Below are 22,250 nucleotides of genomic sequence, written 5' to 3' on the forward strand. Positions count from 1 at the left end.
GTGCTGAAGGTGGGTCTGAGCTCCTATTTCAGCTTGTGTTTGTACTGTCTGTCACCTGATTAAGGACTCGAGAGTTAAGATACCTGCAAAACTATCCATTGCTTCTCTAATACAAAAAACAGCGATATAGCCAGGACTGAGCGCAGTGCCCCAAGGATGAGACCTCCTGAGCTCGTGGTGCTCCTGCCTGCAAAGAGCCCCGCGCTGGGGCTCTCCGCAGGGCGCCACCAAACACGGAACCACCTGCTCAAAGTGCTTCAACCCAGGACCCAGCCCAGCCTAACGCCGTCCCTTCAAACTGTAACTACACCCACAGCTCTAAGGATAGACAGTTCTGCATTTTACATAGAAACACCAAAGTTAGGACAAGTAGAAAATTCTGGTTTACAAATGGAAAATGGCTTTCTATTAAAAAAAGACATTTTGTGTAGTTACTTTAAATAGTTATTATACGCACCATTCCACATTGTGGAAAAGCTCAAATATGCAGTCTGGACTCCACAAGTTAAACAGCATTATGTGTATTGGCACAAATACTTACACCTACATCTGTACAAAGTAACCCCAAGCAGGAACCCTGGCAGCCTTGCCCACCAGGGCAGCCTATTGGGATGCTCTGCCAAGGGGTGACGAGGTGGCAGCTTCGTCCCAAGTGCAGTGCTAAGGAGTTCCAAACTGCTCGGTCAGTCCCTGAACGGGAATCAGAAGGATGTCCAAATGGCCAGTGCCCTCCCCACGGTCACAACTTCGAGGTCACTGCAGCTGCACTCTGTAGGCTCCTATCAGCAGCTTCACCTGCAAGAGCAAACAAAGGGTTCATGTGAAAACTGCTCCCTCGTGCGAGTACCGAGACCTCAGCCAGTGTAAGACCAGGACAAGACAAGGTACATGTACACAGGTGCTAGGGACTGGACAAGCAAAGATTGCTCACAGTTTGTACTTAAGAAAAAAGAAAAAAAAAAGATCAGTCTTGGGTAAAAGAGATTCAGGTAAACATTGCTATGTTGGTAGGTGTTTAACAGCTGACTCCCAACCTGACCTGGCGCCAACTGCGCACATTTACTGCTGGCGAACACTTTCCAAAAAATAATACTTAGTAGAGAACATAAGAATAAAGGAAGTTTGAATTTAGAAGATGTAGAGGCTTCCCAGGCCTGTGTCCTGCGATCGGATATCGCTAGTGGAACAGGACGTGCTGGGAGCCGCGGCCCCGGGCCCAGCCCAGTGCGATGCTGCTGGCGCCGGAGCGGGACTCACACCCGCTGCCCTGTGCACGGACCCAGACGATGCCCCGAGCACCTGCCCTGCAGGCAGATCCTTCAGACTGCAGCGTCGCTCATCTGGGCTCTCGTTACAGCAGGAAAATGCTTATGAGGGAACCGACACAGTCCTCGGTTCAGCCCCCTCCGCCTTCCGGCTGTGCCGCAGTGGGAACTGTGAGCGCTGGAGAGAGGGTTGGGGAGAGGATGAGGGGTCCCCAGTGCCTTCACACTCGCACCACACGCCGAGAAGCCCTTGGGGCTCTGCCCCACACTAACAAACACACACATGTCCCGAGAGCGCCTGGTACCTTGGCAGTAGGAGCGTCTGCCAACCGTATAAAAAGCTTGTTAAGGCCTGCAGTAGGGCTGAAGGAATAAATAAAGTGACTATCCTGAAAAGAAAAAGAAAAAGGAGCAGGTTAATGACAGGGGTGGACTTTAGGGCACGAGATTCAACCTATACATTTTTGAAGTCCTGAATGCTGCAGAGACACTTTAGTGCAGCCACAGGGTGAACAAGACTACTTGACAGAGTGTGCACAGCAATGTTCTTAACAGGGGGAGTCATTGGAAACGTGGGGAAAAATTTGTTTCAACAATACAAAGCACTTGTGCTTTAGTGTAGAGATAGCCTGAGTCAAAAATTTGAGGGGTTAGGTGAATTTGGGGATTAAGAGAGCTTTTAAACTCAGAAATCTTATCTGTCTGCTCTAACCCCGAACTCTGAGGTCCCTGCCTTCTAAGACAAATTTATTTTTAATAGACTCCAGTACGGGCAAGGCTTGCAGCTCCCCTCCAACTATAAAGGAAAATTCAGTTTTGTGTAGCACCCCTAGGCCAAATCACAACAAACAAATGATGCATTACACTGCTCAAAAGCCCAATTAAGGATCTCAAAGCACACAGATTGTTCTGTAAAGATTTTATAAAGCCGTTTATAGTCAACTAGTTATATGAAAAGATTTACCAAAAACACAGGAAGCTGAAATTTATCGTTTAAAACCACAGCTTGTACACTGCAAGGTCCACAGAGCCGAGCGATCACTTCTTTACCAAAGAAATTTGTATGGAAAACAAACAGAAGAACTCCAGATCCTGGAAAGGAAGGAAGGGAAGACAATTAGGTGACATGGCCCTGGGACAAGACCCAGGATTTAAAACAACTGCGTGCACTAAACTTTAAGACACTCTACACAGGTACTATAGCCTCCTGTTGTTCGCAATGAGCTAGACTTTTTCCCCTCCAAAAAAGCTACACAGGACTGCACACAGCAACAGCACTGCACACAGCAACAGCAATACACTGGATGCATCTTAAAAACATATATATATATTTAGTATAAGTACTGAATTCAATGCTGCATCACAGAACTGCGGTTCAGAACTGCCAGCTCTGCTGTGCCCCAGGCCGAGGGCCGCGAGCACCAGACGCAGCCGCCTTGGCCGCTGAGTTCGGGTCTTCTGGCAGCAGCAGTTGTGTGGGGCTACCACAAGAAAAGGCAGGACAGGCACGGCAAGCGAGCACCACGTGTCCATCAGCGCCGCTCTGAGGTTTGTCTGCAGAGAGCTGGGAAATTTAATGCAGTCTGGGGTGTCTTTTCGCTTAGGAAGGGAAACGGAATCTAAACAATTACAGATTTTTGGGAACTGCAGGGAAATGTAATGAGTAAGAACTTTCAACACCCTCACATACCTCGAGTTTCTCTTTTAACACATGAACAAATACTATCTTTCTTAATTCTGTAATTCCAGGTCCCAAATAAAGAATGTATTAACACAACCACTTACAATGTTTACAAAGCACTTTGGTCAGAATAATGTACTATTCAGAGAAAGTCAGCACCAGCAGATACTGACCCCTTCCCCAATATACACAAAAGGTGAAAAAGCTCAAGGTGGAGCCAGGAGCTGGACTTGTGCCTGACAGGATGAGAAACGTTCCCCAACGCCTCAAACACAACCCTGAGCTCTTCGCAGGGCTGAAGGGCAGAGCCAACCAGCCCCAAACCAGCCCACCCTGGTTTGGGCCTCAGAGCCGTCTGGCTGCCCCTGGCCAAGCTCCAGGAGAGCAGCAGGCAGGGCCTGCACGTGCTCTTAACAGAACAGTTAAACACCCTTAATACAGAAGTACTTGGAAAGCAGACAGTGTTTTTTAAATTACCTTCTGGCACATTTTGTGGTGGTCTATAGTTAAAATCCGTGGAGAAGTCTGGTCCCTCACAGAGACGGTGGCAGGCAATGGGGAAGACGGGCTCCAGCAGGGCGAGACGCGCCTCGAAGTACTCCCGGATGGTGTCCTCGGCCACGCGCGACAGCCTGGGGCACAGCAGGGAGGCCGCGCGCCGCACGCGGCGCCCAACGGCTCCTCAGCCGCGGGCGCCCAACGGCTCCTCAGCCGCGCCGCACGCAGCAGCACCGTCTCCTCAGCCGCGGGCGCCCAACGGCTCCTCAGCCGCGCCGCACGCAGCAGCACCGTCTCCTCAGCCGCGGGCCCAGGCAGCAGCAGCTCGTTACCACACACCGACCCGAGCGCCCACGCAAAATTCCCGGTTACGCGTTCCAGCCTCCCCCTTTCACGGGACAGGGCCCTCATCGCTAGCACTCACACACAGATGACCCCCAGGGCCTGAGACTATTTTCAGTTAATAAAGCATTTTATCAGTGATCTGTTTGTGAAATTTGTCTAGCTCGTTGCTAAAACACAAAACCATCCTACGAACAAGAAAAAAAAAAAAATCCAGGTTTCCAAATTCCAAAACTTCTCCCTAGTCGTGAGCTTGGAAAACTAGTTACAGAGAAAGGTCTCCCTGAGCACTGCTCTGTGCAGAGGCCAGGCAGGAACAGGCTGTGCAAGTACTGGCAACCATGACACAGAGTAAGGACAGATTCTAAAAATCTAGTTGATGGGGAAACATTAGATAAGAGACAGAAGTCAGTCAAGAACTTCTGTAGACCGAAATAGTTCAAATAAGCTTGACTTATAAGCTACCTGTTAGATATTACCTTACATTATATAGATGAATCATCCAGACAAAATCATCATAAACCAACAAAGGATCCTGTAACGGGACAGCAATCCTCTGGCACCCAACAAGCCTTTCATAAGGAAGTTCTAAAAATAGCTTTAAATTTTAGCCAACTTCATTCAAGCTTTTAGACTGTTGGTTAAGATTTTTCTGACCTAAAGGGTTAACTCTTCAGTATACTTTTAAATTACTATTTAGAGAGCAGCTTACTTTCTCCTCGCATCTATTTCTGTCTCCCTTTGGCATCTAAATTAGTAAGTCAGTATTTTACATGGTCATATCACAAAAAAAACACTCCACATGCTACGTATATTGCACAGATCTTGCTTATCTTGCTTTTTTTTTTTTAAATGAATAAATATTTTCTTTAAGGAAAAAAAAGTCCCCATGCATTTTAGGCTTTCAAGCAAGCTGCTTTATTTAGCATATTCCTAATGAGAATTTACATTGAATTGTCCTCTGTCTCTGCACTTTAAAGTTTTCCCGCTTGCTTTATTTCTAGTTTGATGAATGTCTTTCACTTCTAGTGATTCTCATTTCCTCCTTTCTACCTTCTTACTGAATGTTTTTATTAATCACACACATTTTGATTCGCATCACTTATTTCACATTGATTAGTTAGCTTTCTGCCCAAAGGATATCTGGGTCCTTCTCTGATACTGCCCCTCTTTGTGATTTAACTGCAATATGTCCAATATTTCTAACTTTACCGAAACACACACAGAACTCAAAAAGCAGTTTACTTACGTTTCCAAATGGCTCTTGAGCTGCTCATACACCAGTACATTATTACACTGCTTAGCAAAATGAAGTGCGTTGTTCTGGTGCTTGGACAAAATGTTACAGTCTGCTCCACTTTCAATCATAAGCCGCACAATATCAGAATTCCCTCTTTTACAAGCCTGCAAAGAGTGAGTGGAACAGGTAAGGATGGACAACAACCACCCCTTTAAAGCAAACCCAAAATGTAGAAAAAAAGCAGAATTGTGGAAGATAATTTTTTTAAAAAAATCTAGAATTAGTTACTGGCCAGAAAGATTTTTTCAAGTATTTGCCCTCTGAAACCTAACAGAGTTGGAATTTGAGATGGCACTTCAGATAGCTTATTCAAATGGCCACTTATCTTCTGAAAGTACTCATGAAGATGGAAAAAGGCACAACAGAAAAAAAAATCTAATTCTTTTGTTTCAGACCTGAACTTACATCTGTGTTTTCCATCCATGATTGTAAAAACAAATTAAAAATCCTCATAGAAAAGAATAAAGTGTCAAAACTTTTAAAAGATCCAACACATAAGGCTTTAATAAGAATGACTTGATAAACACATTTAACACTTGTCCTGGTTCTTAGCATCATTACAGCAAAATAATTATCAGTCTCCTTCTCTGGAGATCTTCAAAACCTGCTTGGACACAGCCCTGTGCCACGTGCTCTAGGTAACCCTGCGTGTGCAGGGGGGTTGGACTAGATGATCTCTAGAGGTCCCTTCCAACCTTAAGCATTCTATGATTCTATGATGATTGTTCAGCCTGGCAGAGACAACATGTGTCACCATGCATTAAACATGAAAATCTGGTCTTCAAAAACTGCAAAGCTCAAAAATGAAGTTCAGAGATGTAGCCAAATTCTGAAAGACCTGGGGGTTACGTGACTGAGGAAATTGCACGCCTATCAGAACTTTTCTTTACAGTAGATGTGAATTCCCTGTGCCTGTTAAGCCTCGCAGGAGGGAAGAGAAAGAATATTGTACCATTTTGAGGGGGTGGGGGGAAGATTTGTAAGCTCTTCTGCAGATTTGCTTAAATAGCTTCTATATGAATAGAACTCCACCAGGAAGGGCAATTTTTTTTTTTAATCAATTACACAAAACATAGGAAACTATCAAGAGGAGAACAGACTATTTCGAAACTCTTTGAATTTTCCCAGTACAACAAAACAAACTGTTATTCTTTCTAGTGTGTGTCGGGGGAAACACAGAAGAGTCTTTTCATCCCTGCATCTCCAAAAGATCCGATTTACAATCAAAGCATCTCTCGGGTGAGATGCTACCTCTGGAGTTTTTTGTGTTCCTGATTACAAGCAGATCATCTCAATTTTAAGACTACACACAGGTTTTTTTTCTTTTTAATGGAAATGGAAGGCAGTGGAAGAGGACAACGAACCCCACGTAACACTATGCTGATGGCATGCAACTCCACTACTTATATAAATTAGTATGATAAAGGATCGATTAATACACTGGATGGAAAAACTAGAGTCATTTTCTATTTCAAATGTACCCCATGTTCCCTGACTAAACCAACTCTGGAAATATGCTTATGCCCTCAACCCCAAAATTAGCTCACCAAACATTAAGCATCATTTATTATTAAACCACATGAGGACAAATTCTGACTTTACCTTCATTAAGGCAGTTTCACCACTGCTCTGCTGCATGTTCACAAATGCTCCAGCTTCCAGAAGAATAGCTACTGTGGTTAGAAAGTTCTTAAAAACAAAACCATAAGTAAGTACAGAATACTTTGTTTTGGTTTCAGACTATAAAAAAAAAATCAGTAAAAGGCAAAACATGAAGCATGACACAATTAGGACTGTTCTCTACTGCTCGTGAAGAACAATTTATACTCAGGCAAGTAGGTAGGCCTGCAGCATCTGTTTTTTCCTGGGTATTTCCTATTACAGAATGAAAAAAAAAAAAAAGAAAAAAAAAAAGTAGGTTTGTCTATTAAATGAGCTGCAATCAAGCTTGCTTTTGGCCTTTTGCTTCCTGTAATCACATGAAGAAATGAACCAATTTCAACAACAAAAGCTCACTCCGCAAACCATCATTGACTCTGTGGTCGAGTTAGTCTTAATTTGAGAAGGACTGGCCACTATCTCTGTCCTCCTAACTCTCAAGTATTAAATTCAGAGATTAAAATCAGAGATTTATTCTAATCAGTTCAGCTCTCATGTAGCCAGAGAATACAATAAACATTTTCAAGGACTTTCATCACTCAGGATAGGCATAAATAAGATTTACCTCAATTCTCCTTTTAGCTATGATATTCTTTCCTCGGGGCAAGGCCTGGGGATCACCTACAAGGCAGCTCTGATTTTTTATGTATTTCTTTAATTACACGCTACAGTCACCATGGCCCTCTGAAATATATAGTTTACATTGTCGTGCTGTGTCTAGTTGCCTACATTTTAGACAGAGCCAAATGACGGGAGAGAGAGAGTGTGGAGGAGAGGGATCTAAATTCAATACCACTTTTAAATGTAAATATAGGAGACCAGTACTAAAAATATGACAAAGAAACTGACCTTTTCAGCTGCATGTATCAATGCAGTTGTTCCATTTTTCTGTCTGCCATTCACTTTAGCTCCTTTCCTGATGAGGACCCGAAGAAGGTCATCATGCCCCCCTGCAGCAGCAAGCATTACCAGGGTCATTCCACTGGAGTCCTGCAACAACAATTGTCATAAAGCAAAACTGCAGAACAAATTGCAGATGTGTCAAGAGATTTCAGCAGAAAACAAACAAACATCCTCCTCCCCTACAGGAAGATTCACAGAAGAGTAATTACAAGACACTGACAGTCTATCAGCTCCTACTTCTCTTCTTCCACAGGCCCTACTGGGAGCTCTGTAGCCTTTGCTTTACCTAATAAACTCAGAAAGAGAGCCACAACGCAGAAGAAAACCACAACACTCTAAAAGAACTGGCAATAGTCCAAGACAACAAACTAAAACCCCATAAAAATGTCTCAATTTCTTGATCCTAACAAAGATGATAGCTCAAATTTATTTAAAACAGAAAAAGACTTCTATTTAGCTACTCTGAATTCAAAACTAAAATATTTTACTCTGTTTTGGTGTGGTTATGCCAGCTACTACCACAAAGGTGCTTTCAGATTTACTCTAAGCATAAATATGGAGAGACCTCTCTGAGTGGCCAGTCTTAATCACTCTTCATTTTCCACTAGATGTTACAGTCCAAAACCTGCACTCTTACTTCAGTCCTTCACCTGGCATCACCTTTTCTACTACTCAGCAGAAATTTTAGCATAATTTATGGCGAGAATGTTACACAATACAAGTAAACAAGATCACCAATTTAAAAAAAAAAAACAAACAAACAAAAAAAAACACACACACATTAGCGTAAGATCTAAATTTTCAAAATTTCCTTTGGAAAGATCTCAAAAGATCTTTGAAAGAAAAACAAACAACAACAACAAAAACCAATTAGAGCACAGCTGAAATGAAGAACTGTCAGAAAACAGATTTCCGATGGGAGTGAAGCAGTCCAAACCAGCCACACTGAACATTTTGTTTTTGCTTGCTTGAATACGTATTTTTATATTTTAGCCATCTGACCTGCCAGATTTCAGCCTACCTCACAGCATAAATAGTTTTACATTTAATATTCAAATAAATCTAGCAGACAAGTCTGTTCCTGATCAAACTACCAAAATACTTCTGAAAAGCTTTACTTTTCTTTAGAAGAAATAGGGAACAAATATCAAAGCTTCAAATTCTACACTGCCTTCTCTTGTGCTTACATTCACCAGAGCAGACAGAAAACTGCTCCTTGCAAGAGAGACAGGGAAAAGCTTTCAGAAAATCGTTCTATTTTTTTTTCCCCAATATAATTTCCCTTCCCTCAGAACAATTACCTCTTGATCCAGATTATACTCTTCATTTGAAGAAAGTGCCATCTTCACTGTCATATAATCTCCATTTTTAACTGCATCCCTCAGGAGAGCTGTAATATAAATTTAATGCAGATATAGGATATTTCTCTTTAAAATGTCAGATAAGAAATGTTCCTTCTTCCCAGCAACTACTCACTACTTGATATTGGTTCTGTAGAGATAAGATTCTCATCTTCTCCGTCAAGGTGTTTCTGAAAGTCTTCGAGTGTCAGCCATTCCAACTGCATGTCCATACCCAAACTCAAGACTTGTTGCTTGCCATCTATCATATATTGGATTTTATGGAAGAAAACCAGAAAATGAGTATCAACTAACTACTGAATTGTCAACTCATTCACTTCTCGCCATTCCTTCATCAATCAGCAGTACAACATACATTTCTTTTCCCCTCATTCAAGCCCACTCTGAACACAACTGTTAGGGAACCGCTCCCAACACTGAAGGCCACATTACAGATATAAAACATGAGTTTAAGTAACACAAGTCACCACTGGCTGCTACTGCCAACATAAGTTTTTGCTTAAAAACAAACGAACCCAACAACAACCACCACCACCATTCATTTGGTCTAAGCAATCAGGCTAAAGTGTTCACACGTGGAATACTCAACTTCTGCAACAGCACAAGCATGCTGCATACTCAGGAAGATTATCAGAGGTTTTTTTTTGTTTGTTTGTTTGTTTTTTTTTAATAAAACATTGTTTTAGCCTCCTGGAAAACATGGATTTCAGCACTAAAAGATGCATTTTTATTTTATTTTTTTCCCTAACAGAAGGGAAAAAAATAAAATAAAAATGAATGCAAGTGCTCGGCTTTCTCCTGATTTGTTTCTACTGCTCACCAGGGCTCTCCTCCACCTGACACACATCCATTACTTCTCGATCCCCTTCTGCAGCAATGTAGGTCCACGTATCTGTCTCGTCTCTCACACTCCTCCTTTCCTTGTACACCTTGCTGTCTTTTGATTTTAATTCTTCCACAATTTTATAGTCCAGACAAGATTCTTCTCTTTTACGGTTATTCTCAGAATATTCATTTTTTTCTTCTGAAGCTACATTGAACAAGTCAAATGCATTTTTGATGTCCTTATAGCCTAGAATATAGTTTAAAGACAGATACCAAGAGGGATTATTTGAGTCTCTATTACATAAAAAGGCCTCATAAATGAACCAGAGTCAAGTTTAAAAACAACAACAACAAAAAAATCTATTCCCTTTGAAGAAGTCCATCACTATGTAAGCACAGCAGTAAATGTCACAGCTTAAACCAAAACTAGGGAGAACTAGCTCACTTTTGGCTAGCTTGAGTGCATTGCTTTGAACCCAGTATCATCTTTAAAAGAAAAAATATATTTAGAATTATGTATAAATTACTACTTTGAAAATCATTCCATATTTCTGATAAATGTACAAAGGCCACAGGCTAAGTCTTGAAGAATAAATATTAATTTTTAATTAATTTTTGTTAAAATTAACAAATTGTCAATTTTTCTAAGCATTGTAAATATCTCAAAAGATGTTTCTCTTTCACATGCCATAGTTCCTCCTACATCCATTCATAAGCAGAGGCAATTACCTACTTTCCCCCCACCCATTGTCAGAGCAGTGAGAAAACTTACCCTGAATAAAATGACACAAAATTTTACTGAGATCAGAGGTAGTACCATTAAAAGTCTATTATATGGCTAAAAATGGAAGTAAATGCATTAAACTTAGGCATTTTTCTTCATGTTTCAAAGCATCTTGTTTTTGTGATATTGTAAGGTTCTCACAGCTAACACAAGAGGCCAAGCAAGCTGTCTCAAGGGAAGTTACTTTCTCTAAACATACCAAGCACACATTCAGAGTATTATCAAAACACTAAATTGTTATATGAATTCCTCCAAAAAGATTAATATTACCACCATAATATGAAAGCATAGCTGACAATATGAAATGGAAAAAAAATCTTGAGTTTGTCTACAAATTCCTAGAGATTTCTATGTATAGAAAGCCTCCATGTTTCATTCACTCATAGATCAAGAAGCCATTAGAGACTTTTGCTTCCTAGAAATACAAGCAAAAATTGTTCTTTCTGATGACTGTTACAGAAACATAACTATTGTGCTCTTGGGGAAGCAAGAGGAATATATACTGAATGGTCATTCCCTTCTCTCTTTTAAGCAATTAGCACTTACTTTTTAGGCCCTTCTGTTCTCTTCTGCTCTTTTCTTCTTTCTCAGATTCTCTTTTCTGGGATTTTTCTTTTGTTTCATTTTTCTTTACTTCTTTCTCCTGTCATTGAAAAAGTAAAAAGATTAAACCGGTAGAGAGAAAATTAGAAAGAACCTCCTTTCACTACTCAAATGAGGCCATGTACTTGGAATCGGTACTACTCAAAACTGTACGTAACACACTTGTGAACTTTCCCCAAAACTAAACTGGTGACAGTGGAATTTTTCTGCGACAGCTTCTGAAGTTAGAGAGCAGATGCCATTTCTAAAATAAAAGGATAGATCTTCAATTCTTTCTTTTACAACACCCCAGTCATGCAAGATACTTTACAGCATGACATGCAGATATGCCAAAAGCAGTTATATTTAAAATTAAGACTATATTGCAACTTGGCAATCTGGTATCAAAAAGCCTGCAAAGACAAAAACCAACAGGAAACCTATTTAACACTGTGGGTCTTTAAGGTTAGTTGCAGCTTCCTATGTCAAGCAGGTAGAAACTAATATTGTTAAAGGCATTCTGTCTATTATAACCAAGATAATTTGTAGCCTTGTTAAGATGGGATTTCAGTTAAGGAAACATCAATAAATATGTGAAATATTTAAGTAGCTTCAAGTATTTATTTAGTAAAAGAAAATTCAATAATACAAAATTTTTATTTGTTCTGAATGTATAACGTGAATAGAATAGAATTATTTAAAAGTATTTAGCATCTTTGCAGCATTGTAGTCAAGGCAGGTACAACAGCATCAACTTCGGTCGTAACGGAGAAAACTGTATTTGTACATACAAGTGTCTAGGTGTCCCAGCAGATACAAGCAGAAAATTACAGCAACAGTAATTTGTTAAAAAGGGACAGGCAGACAAAATCTGCTCCTCCCCCACCAAAAAAAAAAAAAAACCCAAAACAAAACAACAGACTGAGTGTAGCAATATCCTGCATCAGGAAGAACTTCATGGCAGACGTGGGGATAATCAAATCCAACAAATCCTACACCAAAGGCTTCCTTTCTCCTCCTATAATCCTTTTTCTTTATTTAGCTGGCAAATTCTGAACTGCAGAGTAAGTGGCACAGGGTTTTGTGTCAGCTTGACACTATCTGCTATGTGGAATCGCATGTGCTTTGGAAACCCCTCACAAATAACACCCCACAACACCCTTGGACCATGAATTTGTATTAAATGTTACGATTTTTCTAAACACAGGACAAGTTTGAATCAAAAAGGAAGAATTTAATATGGCATAATGTGTTAGCAGAGCTGTGACATTTAATCCTGGTCCCCGCTTCCTATCCAAAAGTGCAGCTTCTGATCACCAACATTGTTAACTAGTAGCTGTTATTCCCTGCTGATGCTCAGTAATCAGGAAGAAATAGAAATTCACTAAAGGGATTACCAGATATTTACTAAACAGAAGAGCTGTTAAAAACAGTAATTTTCTATTCCAGACTTTAGATATTGATTGGATTCAAAATGTGCCCCACATGTTTATTTCTGGAGCCAAAACAAGGGGAAACATCAACATAAAGGAGGACTCCAAACAGAGAATGTTGTATTACGAACTGTCCTGACAGTGCTCTGTAGTCACCAAAGGAAGGACAGGTATTTGAAACACATGAAATTACAAAACTTGGAAGAAGTAATGCATTTGGGACAATAACTTAACAAAACACAAAACCAACAAAAAAAACCCAACAAATGAAACCCACCACCAGAACGGATCCACAGCTATTCTGAGTATTAACTAACCAGGCACAGAAAACTTGGCTTGGTTTCTGCAGGAGACTCAAAACAAAGGGCAGACTTAAGACTGTCTTCTGCCTCCCTGGTATCTCCAATCCACAAGAGCTCCAGGAATGCAGCTTACTCAAAAGCTAAAAGCAGACACCTTTTCATCTGTTTTCTTCATATTTGTGAAGATGGGATTTTTATTTCACTGGTAAATCAAATAAAACTCCAAAGATGTGTCTGATTATCATCACTGATTTATGTTTCTAAGGAAGTTATGGCCTCAGACCATAACAAAAAATACTTGGAATACGAAAGGGCCATAACATTAATAGAGAGAATTATTTAGATAACTTTTTGAAACACAGCTGTGCCTCATAGCTATGCTTAACCTTTTTTTTTACAAGAGCTTTCACCCCAAGTTCCATCATTTTATGTAGCTCTACACTGAAATAGCTCCACGCAACATTTCTCTATCCAAAAAACAATTTGCTCACTCTTAACGAGGCCAATTTAAGGTGGGCTACTCCATACGTTCAGTCTTAAACAGAGGACCACAGCCAAGCTTAAAGAAATAAGACACACGCTGCCACGGAATTATGACCTCAGGCAAAGCAGAATATAATCCAGTGGGTTTCAAGGGATTTTGGCTGCGATCCTGTTATAAATCATAAAGTGGTTTCCTTTGTGCAGCCAACAAAATTGTTGCATATGCAAACTGTGTTAGAGTATTTACAAGCAGCTGAAAAAACACTCACAAGTATTTTTCTCAGAAATATTTTAGAAATACTGCTTTAACTTTTCCATATTTACACTTTCTTTTCTTTTACCAACCTGCTTTTTTGAAAGCAATAGTGCACCCAATGAAGAAAAGTATTTTAGTCACCGATCAGCTCATTTTATAGATCCAGAAAAGCATTTGTAATGAACATAGAATCAAGTCATTAAACTAAGCACTTTTTTTTTTTCTTCCTTCACACACACACCACAGATTCTGGCAAGAAGAGCCACCCACGGAACTTCCTAGGAGACGCGGATTTGGGAGCCATTTCAGTATCCCATTTCCTAGGTAGGTGCTAGCTGCATGGCAGGTTTTTGAGACAGGCCAGGTGCCCACGTCAGCTCAGAAGGGCACTTCCCTGCGCAGCGCTAGATCCAGCAGAGCGAACGCCTTGCCCTACACGCCGACTACACAAGCAGAAGGAAGTCAAAGTGAAGCAATGGTTGGAGGCAGGGGAGACGAGGCTAAAACTAACAGCACATATTTGCAGAACCAGTAAATTGCATTTTAAGTAAATATAACAAGTAGGAGAAACCTCTTGCTTTTCTGGTTACTCAAAAAAAAAAAAAAAAAAAAAAAAAAAGGTTATATACAAGCTTGATTCTGGAATACCACTTTAAGATTACCTTCAATAACTTGCCTCTATTCTTCCACACCTTCTCCATCCAGATTACATTTAAGACACTCCAAGTTGCTTCGTCCTTTATAGCATTCAGAATCCAGAAATTTTCAGCGTGTCTCAAATTATGCAGTGGGCCTTGCCTTTCTTTTACCTTTCTCCTAAGTCTCCCAATTTGTATTTTTCTCTTTACCACCAGAAAAAGTGGCCTTTTGAAGCATTTATGTCCCTCAAATACCTGCCTGACCTAAGCAGCCTCCTCTTCTCCCCGCATCCCAGTGCTTCCACACTGCTTACCTCCCCTGCTGAATCAGTTGACTTGCGGCCTCTTTCATCAGTGCTCGATTTTAAACCCTTCTGCACTGGTACAGGTGACACTTTTTCCAAATCTGCAGTGTCTACTTTTATTTTCTCTTGACTTCTTTGCCTTTTGTGTATGCTTTTCTTCTCTAAATAGTTCTCTGATTTTCTACCTTCCTCTTTATAATCTTCAACTTTCTGAATTTTTTTCTTCTTTCTTTTAACCTTAACTTCAATACTATCATCTTCATTACTAATTGATCCATCAGGATGCCTATCAGAAATTGAATCTTTTTCAGCAATATCTTGTCCCAACCTCTCCCTTCTGCTTCTTACCTTTTGCTTTTCTTCTTTGTTTTCAGAATGTAAGTCTGAATTTTCAATATCAGCTCCTTGAGAAAATGCATCATCTAAAGTGCTTGATTCTGAGTCAAACTGAAGGTCTCCCTGCTTCTCCTTCCGTGATCTTTTATTTTCTTTAGAGTCTTCTTTAGATTTGACTTTTAAATCTTTAGATTCTCCCTTCTTTTTCTTTACTTCTTTAGTATCTTCTTTCTTTTGTTTCTTTGGATCTTTTGAATCCTCCCTGGAATCCTCCCTGGTTTCCGAAGTTCTTTTTTTTGGTTTTGAATCTGAAACCAAACTATCTGAAGAATTTTCACGTTCTATTTTGGGTTTTTCTTTGAGTTTTGCAGACTTAGACTTTTTCTTCCTCAGCTTATCTAGGCTTTTATCCTCTCCATTTTTTGACTTTTTCTTTTTCTTCTTTGGTGAAATATCTTCTTTTGTTTCACTTTGCCAGTCACTGTCCGATTCTGCTTCAAATACATCATCACTTAGAGAAAGTTTCTATAATGCAAGGAAAAAAAGAGAAATAACAGTAAAAAAAAAAAAAAAACTCTTTAAGCTGAATAATGTAGGCACAAACTATACAAAGCTGAAACCCAAAAAGATTATAGCTAGTGATGGTGAAGAGAAAAAATAATCCTCCTTAAACGCTGCGAGTCTTATTCCTCATTGCTAAATTGTAACATTCATGAATGTTACAATTCTGTTTCGTTTACCTAAATCACATTACTAACTGCTTGGAACAGAATCTACACAAACAGCTAAACCAGACACCCAGCAGGGCCAGAACAGAACTCAGCCTCACTCTTCTACATCAAGTTGACCTGATTTTTTGCAAAATACATCTACAGCTTTCTCAAGAGGCTCCAAGTTTCCAAAAAAATTCTTTATCATGATTTTGAAGCTAATCAGACAGTTTTCAAAAGGGTACATGCCATTCTTCTTGCAAATAAATTTTCGTCCTTTATTTTTGCCTCATTATTTCATTAATTGCAATGATCATGTATTATTTACATGGTCCCATATTAAAATTACATTTACACTGTCCCATTAAAAACTGGCATACAGGTGAAATGGATTTAGAGAGTACAAGCAAACTCATCAGTTCAAACCAATTCCCTAAACATACAATTGCAGCCATGTTCAGTTTCACCTGAAGCACTAAACAGTTTCCAACTGAGGAGATTCTTCACATTTTGCTTAATTTCATACACAATGCCTTTCTTTATCCCTCTCTCTATCACCCTCCCCCTCACACCAAAGTCTTCCCCAAAGAGAAGATGTCTTCAAGACACAGTACCAAAGGTGAAACATACCTGGATGTCTTTTTTAATAGGTTTGGGCTTATTGTCCACAATTTTCTTTCTGAATTCAAGCAGCACTTCTTTGCAGTCTTCCAAATGAATCTCTGGTTCCCAGGTATCATCGTCAGAGGTGTATCCTTTCCACCGTACTTTGTAGAGAATTTTACCCTGTAAAAATGACAATGATAAAACAGAAGAAACAATTCATACCTACAAATCATATATACACATGTATATATATATAGAAATTGTGCGTGTATGACTTTTAATGGAAGTTCAGCCTGCAATTGACATGATGATCATGGAAATAATTGAAAAAGTTGTCATGTACTGAATTAGTACTGAGCTACTACTAACTGAATTAGTTAAAATGTTTAAAAATTTCAGAAGTCAGAGTGATTTTATCCAGGAAGTATGAGTACCTAAAATTTCTTCATAAAAGCAACAAAGTAAAAAGATCACATAATCCCAATTATTTTACAAAAATAGATTTTCTGACAGCTACAAAACTAAATATTACTATATTTTTATCTTTTAATATAACAGCTATAAAAATTTCAAGGTTAAATTGCTCCTTTTTGCTGAAAAAGTTACCAAAATGTGAAGATCAAAAATACAATAACACCATTCACCTGATTTTATATTGGAATTTATAACTTGGGCTAGATCTATGCAGTTCTTCATAGACTAAAATATCAACAATAATGAGGGGAAAAAAAAAAAAAAAAGAGTCAATTATATTGAGACAAAACCTGAGCTTCTGTGTTTCAGCAGGGCTGTTCTTAAAGATTTCGGTAAAGATTACATACCATAGCCCTCAGCCAATTGTTTCAATGGTATTTAACCTCACTATAGTAAGAATAAAGAGCTTAGTCTCTATCTTGTAAGTTTTTTTTTTCCCTCCTTAGTTTGGAAAGCTTTTTACCATTAAAAACAAAACAAAAGAAATTAAAGCCCAAAACTTTCCACCAAATCACCTCTTGCCCTTCTCCTCAATAAATTTGGTAGTCTGAATCCTTCAGTCTCTCAGGCCAGACGCTTTTTCCTCCTGAGCTTGGGCTCGGGCCTAATGCTCACACAGCCACACAAGTGGCAGCTCTCACCTCCCACACGAGGCTTCACTGCAAAGCACAGTCATGTCCTACAAGATCGGCCTGGCCATCCTGACTGACTGAACCTGCGGGGAAGACTAGAACCTGCACCAACCCTAACAAAATCCGCCTTCCTTAAACACATACTGAGTACCAGGCAACATGATGACAAAACTTATTTTCTGAAAGGAAGTCTCGACTCAGCATAGGTACTAAGGAAAACACCTCTGGAGAGGCAAAACAGCAGTAATTATTTCAGGAACAGACTGGCAATGCTCCCAAGATCCTACGTTGTTAATCAAGCTTGGAGAAAAGAATCTTCAGAAGAACTGCCATTTACCACTTACTATTAAATATATTTCTACAACTTTACATTTTTGCCAGATTATCATTAACCATTTTCCAAGGTTATATGCATATGATATATGTGCTACTCAACTTCAGGGAGCAAAACTGGTTATACTCTTTATCAGTATTTTGATTCACAGTCACTTAGATAGTAGCTAATATTCACACACAGTAGCAAGCTTCTCCTCTTGCTATTTAGCTTAGCAATATACCTCTGATTCAGGAATGTGCTTTCAAAATCACTTTCATCTGTCTCCCTTTCCTTATTTTAATGTGGTCCCTCATCAAAGAAGCAATTGGGAGCCCCCTTACTACACTCCATCTCACCGCCATCCTCACAGCAAGAGATTCTTCCTTGTATTTAATCCATTTCCCCGCACTGCAGCTGGCGTCTGCTGCCTCTTCCCCTTTTGCTGGGCACCTCCGCGATGGCTCTGACCCCATCTGCTCACGCCCTGCCCCGAGTGGGGCAGGCAGGGCTACGACTCTGACTCCATCTCCCAAGGAGAAGAAAAGCAGCTCTCACCCTCTCCTTGCACCTCCTGGGCTCCAGGCCCCTTATCTCCTTTGCTGGACCCACTCCAGCAGGTCCATGCCTGTCCTGGAGACACAAAAATTGGGCACAGCTCTCCAGACGTCACCCCACTAGCACCGAGCAGAGGAGAAAAACACATTTCCCTTGATCTGCTGGCTACACCCATGGATGCATCTGCAAAAACTTCTCTGCTGCAAACCCTGCTGACTTACATTACATTAACTTGTTCGTGGGGAACTTAACACGTTCACTGGAATGTAAATACAACTCTAAGTTTACACTATGTTTAAGAAACGAAAGTGAGACTATTCAGCTGCTGAACGACTCTGGGTTCAGTACATGCTTAAACAATATATCAAAATGAATTAAATCAAGGCAAGAGATGATGTTCATCATATTAAAGACGTAGAGACTTTCACTCATCTGCCAGAATTATTTTACTCGCATTATTATTTGTTCTGTTATTAACAAATAATTGAATATTTTCAAGTGTTTTTATACTAGTGCAGCTTCTCTGAGACTTAGCCATAGGCCAAACCCAATTCTTATGGAAAGGGCTATCACCACGTAATTACAGAGCAAGTTACCTGCTTATAGGTTATGCTATAATTTGTCTTGGACATGTTATTTCTGAAGAATTTTTGAACAGCAGAAGCAGCTTTCTAAGTATGTAAAAAAAGCATTCCCAAACTTTCGTTGCCAACTGCCTTAAGCAGCACCCTCAACGGTTCATTTAACTCAGAACCTGCTTCTGAATACACAGGAGCCACAAAACAGGGGTGGGCAAAGTGCACCAAACTTGGCTTTTTTTTATTTTATTTTAAAAAGAAAGGACTGTAATTCATTTACACACTGATATTCTTCAGAAACATGTGGAGTGCTACAAGCCGCTGATACACAACTTTTGCATTCCATCCTCGCAAGGGAAAGGCACTCATATTTAAGCCTGACTCTCTATTTGGACCTATGATTCTCACAGACAAAACTACAAACATTGTCTCTGAAGTATAACACGCATGAGAAATCAAGACACAATCTAACTGGGGCAGCATCACGGACATTAAAGAATTCTTGGTCCAAACAACCTCTGATCTAAGGGTTTCAAAATTCTGACACATTACATGTTTGACTGAAGCCTAAAGCCAAACTTACAGATCAGTTGAAATAACAAATCTATGCTTGCAAGTTGAGAGCGCTGCGTTTTTTTTTTTTTTTTAATGTATGAAATTTTAGACTTCAAACAACGCAGGCTGCTTTCAGAGAAAGAGCACACGACCTTTCTCTCTAAACAAAGATGAGAGGGGCACTATGTACAGCTATCTTCACTAAGCCCCTCTGCTCGGAACACTTGATGCACTGGTCGCGTTTCTCAGTGACCGCACTCTGAAGCTCCTTCAGGTTCTCTGTCATACTCGGTCCTGCACATTACAGCACTCCAAGTTCACACTGAAACACAGGTACAGGCTAGGCAAAAAAGAACAAGGAAAAGGGGAAAGCTGGCGGGATATTCCAGATACATCTTGCATTAACTGAAGGAATAGCAGGAAGGAAGAAGAGCTTCTCTGCAGCACTGCTGCTCCGAGCTGCGCATCTCAGGGCGCTGGAGCTCGGCGTTTCCCCTGCACGGAAGCGGGGCCGCGCACAGGAGCAGCCCGAAACACCGTCCCCCGTGCAGCGGGGCGCCCCGCCGCGCTGGGGGCCGCTCTGAGGCGCGGAGAGACCCACTCACCCCCTCGGTCTTCACGTCCAGGATCTTCTCCACCTCGAACACGTCCTCACCCTCCTCGCTCTCACCGCCACCGGCGGCCGCCGCCTTGGCGGAGCCGCCGCCGCCACCACTGCTGCTCCCGCCTCCGTCCTCCTCCTCGTCCTCCTCATCCTCGGCCGCGGCCGCCGTCTCCTCCTCTTCCGCCGCCCCCTCCCACCTGGCCGCCGCCTCAGCGCCGCTCCCGGCCGCCGCCGCCGCCATCTTGGGCCGGATTTCAAACGACGACGGCGAGAGGCGGCTGCGCCAGCGCCGCCGGGGAGGGGCGGGGCCTCGGGCGCGCGGCCAATGGGCGCCCCGGCAGCCCGTGACGCAGGAGGCGGGGCCGCGCCGGGGCCTCCGCAACCGCTGAGGCCGCGCGGGAGCCGGAGCGGAGCCGGTGGCGCCTGCGGGGCTGCCCCGGCCCGGGAGGGGCGCGCGCGGCTCCCGCCGAGGGGGCTCCCCCCTTCCCGCCCCCGCCCTTCCCGCCGAGGGGGTTCCCCCCTTCCCGCTCCCGCCCTTCCCGCCGAGGCGGCCCGGGAGGCGCCTTGCCCTGGCAGTGCAGGCGCTCGAGCGGCCCCCGAGGTTTGAGGGAAACGCACAAAAATGCTTCGGGAAGGGGCGGATGGTGGCCTGGGGAAGGGGGTTTCCCTCTAGGAAAGCGCATTCAAACAAACAAACCAACCCCGGAACACTTTGATTGCCATAGTGCTTTGTATCTTAAAATAATTGCCTATAGGCAAGCACAACTGCTTTAATGTAGCGCACACAATAAAAACATCCTTCTTGTGTGTGTGTGTAAAAAAGAAATCCCATTCACAATGCTTGTTTAACTGCCTTTCCTAGATGCATTTGCTAGGTCCTTTTTGTACCCCACAAACACTTCCTCAGCAAACGTGCACTACTCCAGGTCACGCTTGAGCCTGTGGAGATGTGTGCAAGTGTCTGTGCAGGATGCAACGCTGCAACGGTGACAATGCTCAACCAGTCTGAGTCTGTGCAAGGTGTTACTAAAATAATCTTTTATTTCCACCCATGGCCACTTTCTAACAGGGCTCCACCATCAGTTGATTGAATACTTTTCAGCAGACCCTGAATCTAGCTTAGAATTGCATTAATTCAGTCTTTCTAGATCTTATGACACCAATATCCTGTTTCTTTTCAACTAAAGTGTAGCCCAGCTCTTTCCTTTGTATTATTTACTGGAAAGAGCAAGAATCTTACAGACAGGAAAACAAGGATTCACAGCACCTCGGATCTCGGGGTACGTGTGTGGCAACTGCCTGCACTCACACAGGACGAAGTCACCCTGCTCCACCAGTGGCAGATACTTGCTTAGCTTCTCCTGAAAATACCTACAAAGGAGACTGCACAGTTTGTTTCTGTGTCACTCCTAGAATGCACTTGGATTCCTCAGGCATGGTAACATGCAACCTATGAAGGCTGATGAATCGTCTGCCTCTGGTGTTTAAAATAAATTTTCAAGACAACGGAAGAGCATGTCCTGAACACCCTGAGCAGGTCTGAGCGCACGCACTTGTGCTAAGCCCCTAGCTAAAGCTCTTCAGACCACAAGGTACCTGGCTGCGATTCTGCCCAGCTCCATCATCTAGAAGACATAATATGTTCATTTTAACACCTTTTAACACTTTAATGAAAAGTACATTAAGATAAATCACTTTTACTCTGCTTTTGTTACCAGGCTTCAGTATTCGGTCCAGTTTGAAATAACATGTCAGCTTTTTTCTGCAGGAGAAAATCAGAATACTGACTAACAGCAAGCAAAATAAAAGGGTCCCCATTCATTCTCAAAAACTGACCTATCTATTCACAAATTTACCTATGATAAGAAAAGCAGTGCAGGAGAAAATTAATTGTTCTGCTGGCATCCTGAAGGAGTTACAAAAACTACCCAATTGGAAACACTCATCTGTTACAAAAATATTTATTAGTTTTTCCTTAAATACATTCTATTATCTTTCAAAACATACACTGCAGTTTTTTCAAATTGGGTTAGTATTACATTAAATTTGCATAGTACCATTAATAAAGTATACAAGAGTTTTCAAGAAATCAAGACATCAAAGACATCATTAAAGCACTAATAATGTTCAATGAACCAGAGATTTATGGCAAATAATTACTATGGCACTTAACAGTTGCAGGTAAGTTTGCTCCTACTAAACTACTACACATGCAAAACTAAGACTTTAAACTAGAAAATCCTGTATCTCCATACCTTTAATTGAAG

At 41.3% G+C, this 22,250-nt stretch overlaps 1 protein-coding gene across 1 annotated transcript; it reads right to left on the reverse strand.

The window, feature by feature from the left end:
* Positions 1-360: 360 nt before the first annotated feature.
* MPHOSPH8 (M-phase phosphoprotein 8) lies at positions 361-20,287 on the reverse strand. Its single transcript, XM_010219143.2, has 14 exons — positions 19,985-20,287; positions 16,294-16,449; positions 14,627-15,478; positions 11,165-11,261; positions 9,830-10,081; positions 9,125-9,250; positions 8,950-9,038; positions 7,595-7,735; positions 6,689-6,775; positions 5,036-5,190; positions 3,424-3,578; positions 2,230-2,357; positions 1,571-1,654; positions 361-795 (listed from the first exon to the last, which is right to left on the reverse strand). Exons 1-14 carry the CDS (start codon positions 20,222-20,224, stop codon positions 754-756), a joined length of 2,604 nt encoding a protein of 867 aa, XP_010217445.2. The 5' UTR covers positions 20,225-20,287; the 3' UTR covers positions 361-753.
* Between the last annotated feature and the right edge of the window lie 1,963 nt (positions 20,288-22,250).

This window comes from Tinamus guttatus, unplaced genomic scaffold (genome assembly GCF_059628265.1).
Source record: "Tinamus guttatus ecotype Peru unplaced genomic scaffold, ASM5962826v1 Tinamus_guttatus_pri_ptg000150l, whole genome shotgun sequence".
Lineage (NCBI taxonomy): Eukaryota > Metazoa > Chordata > Aves > Tinamiformes > Tinamidae > Tinamus > Tinamus guttatus.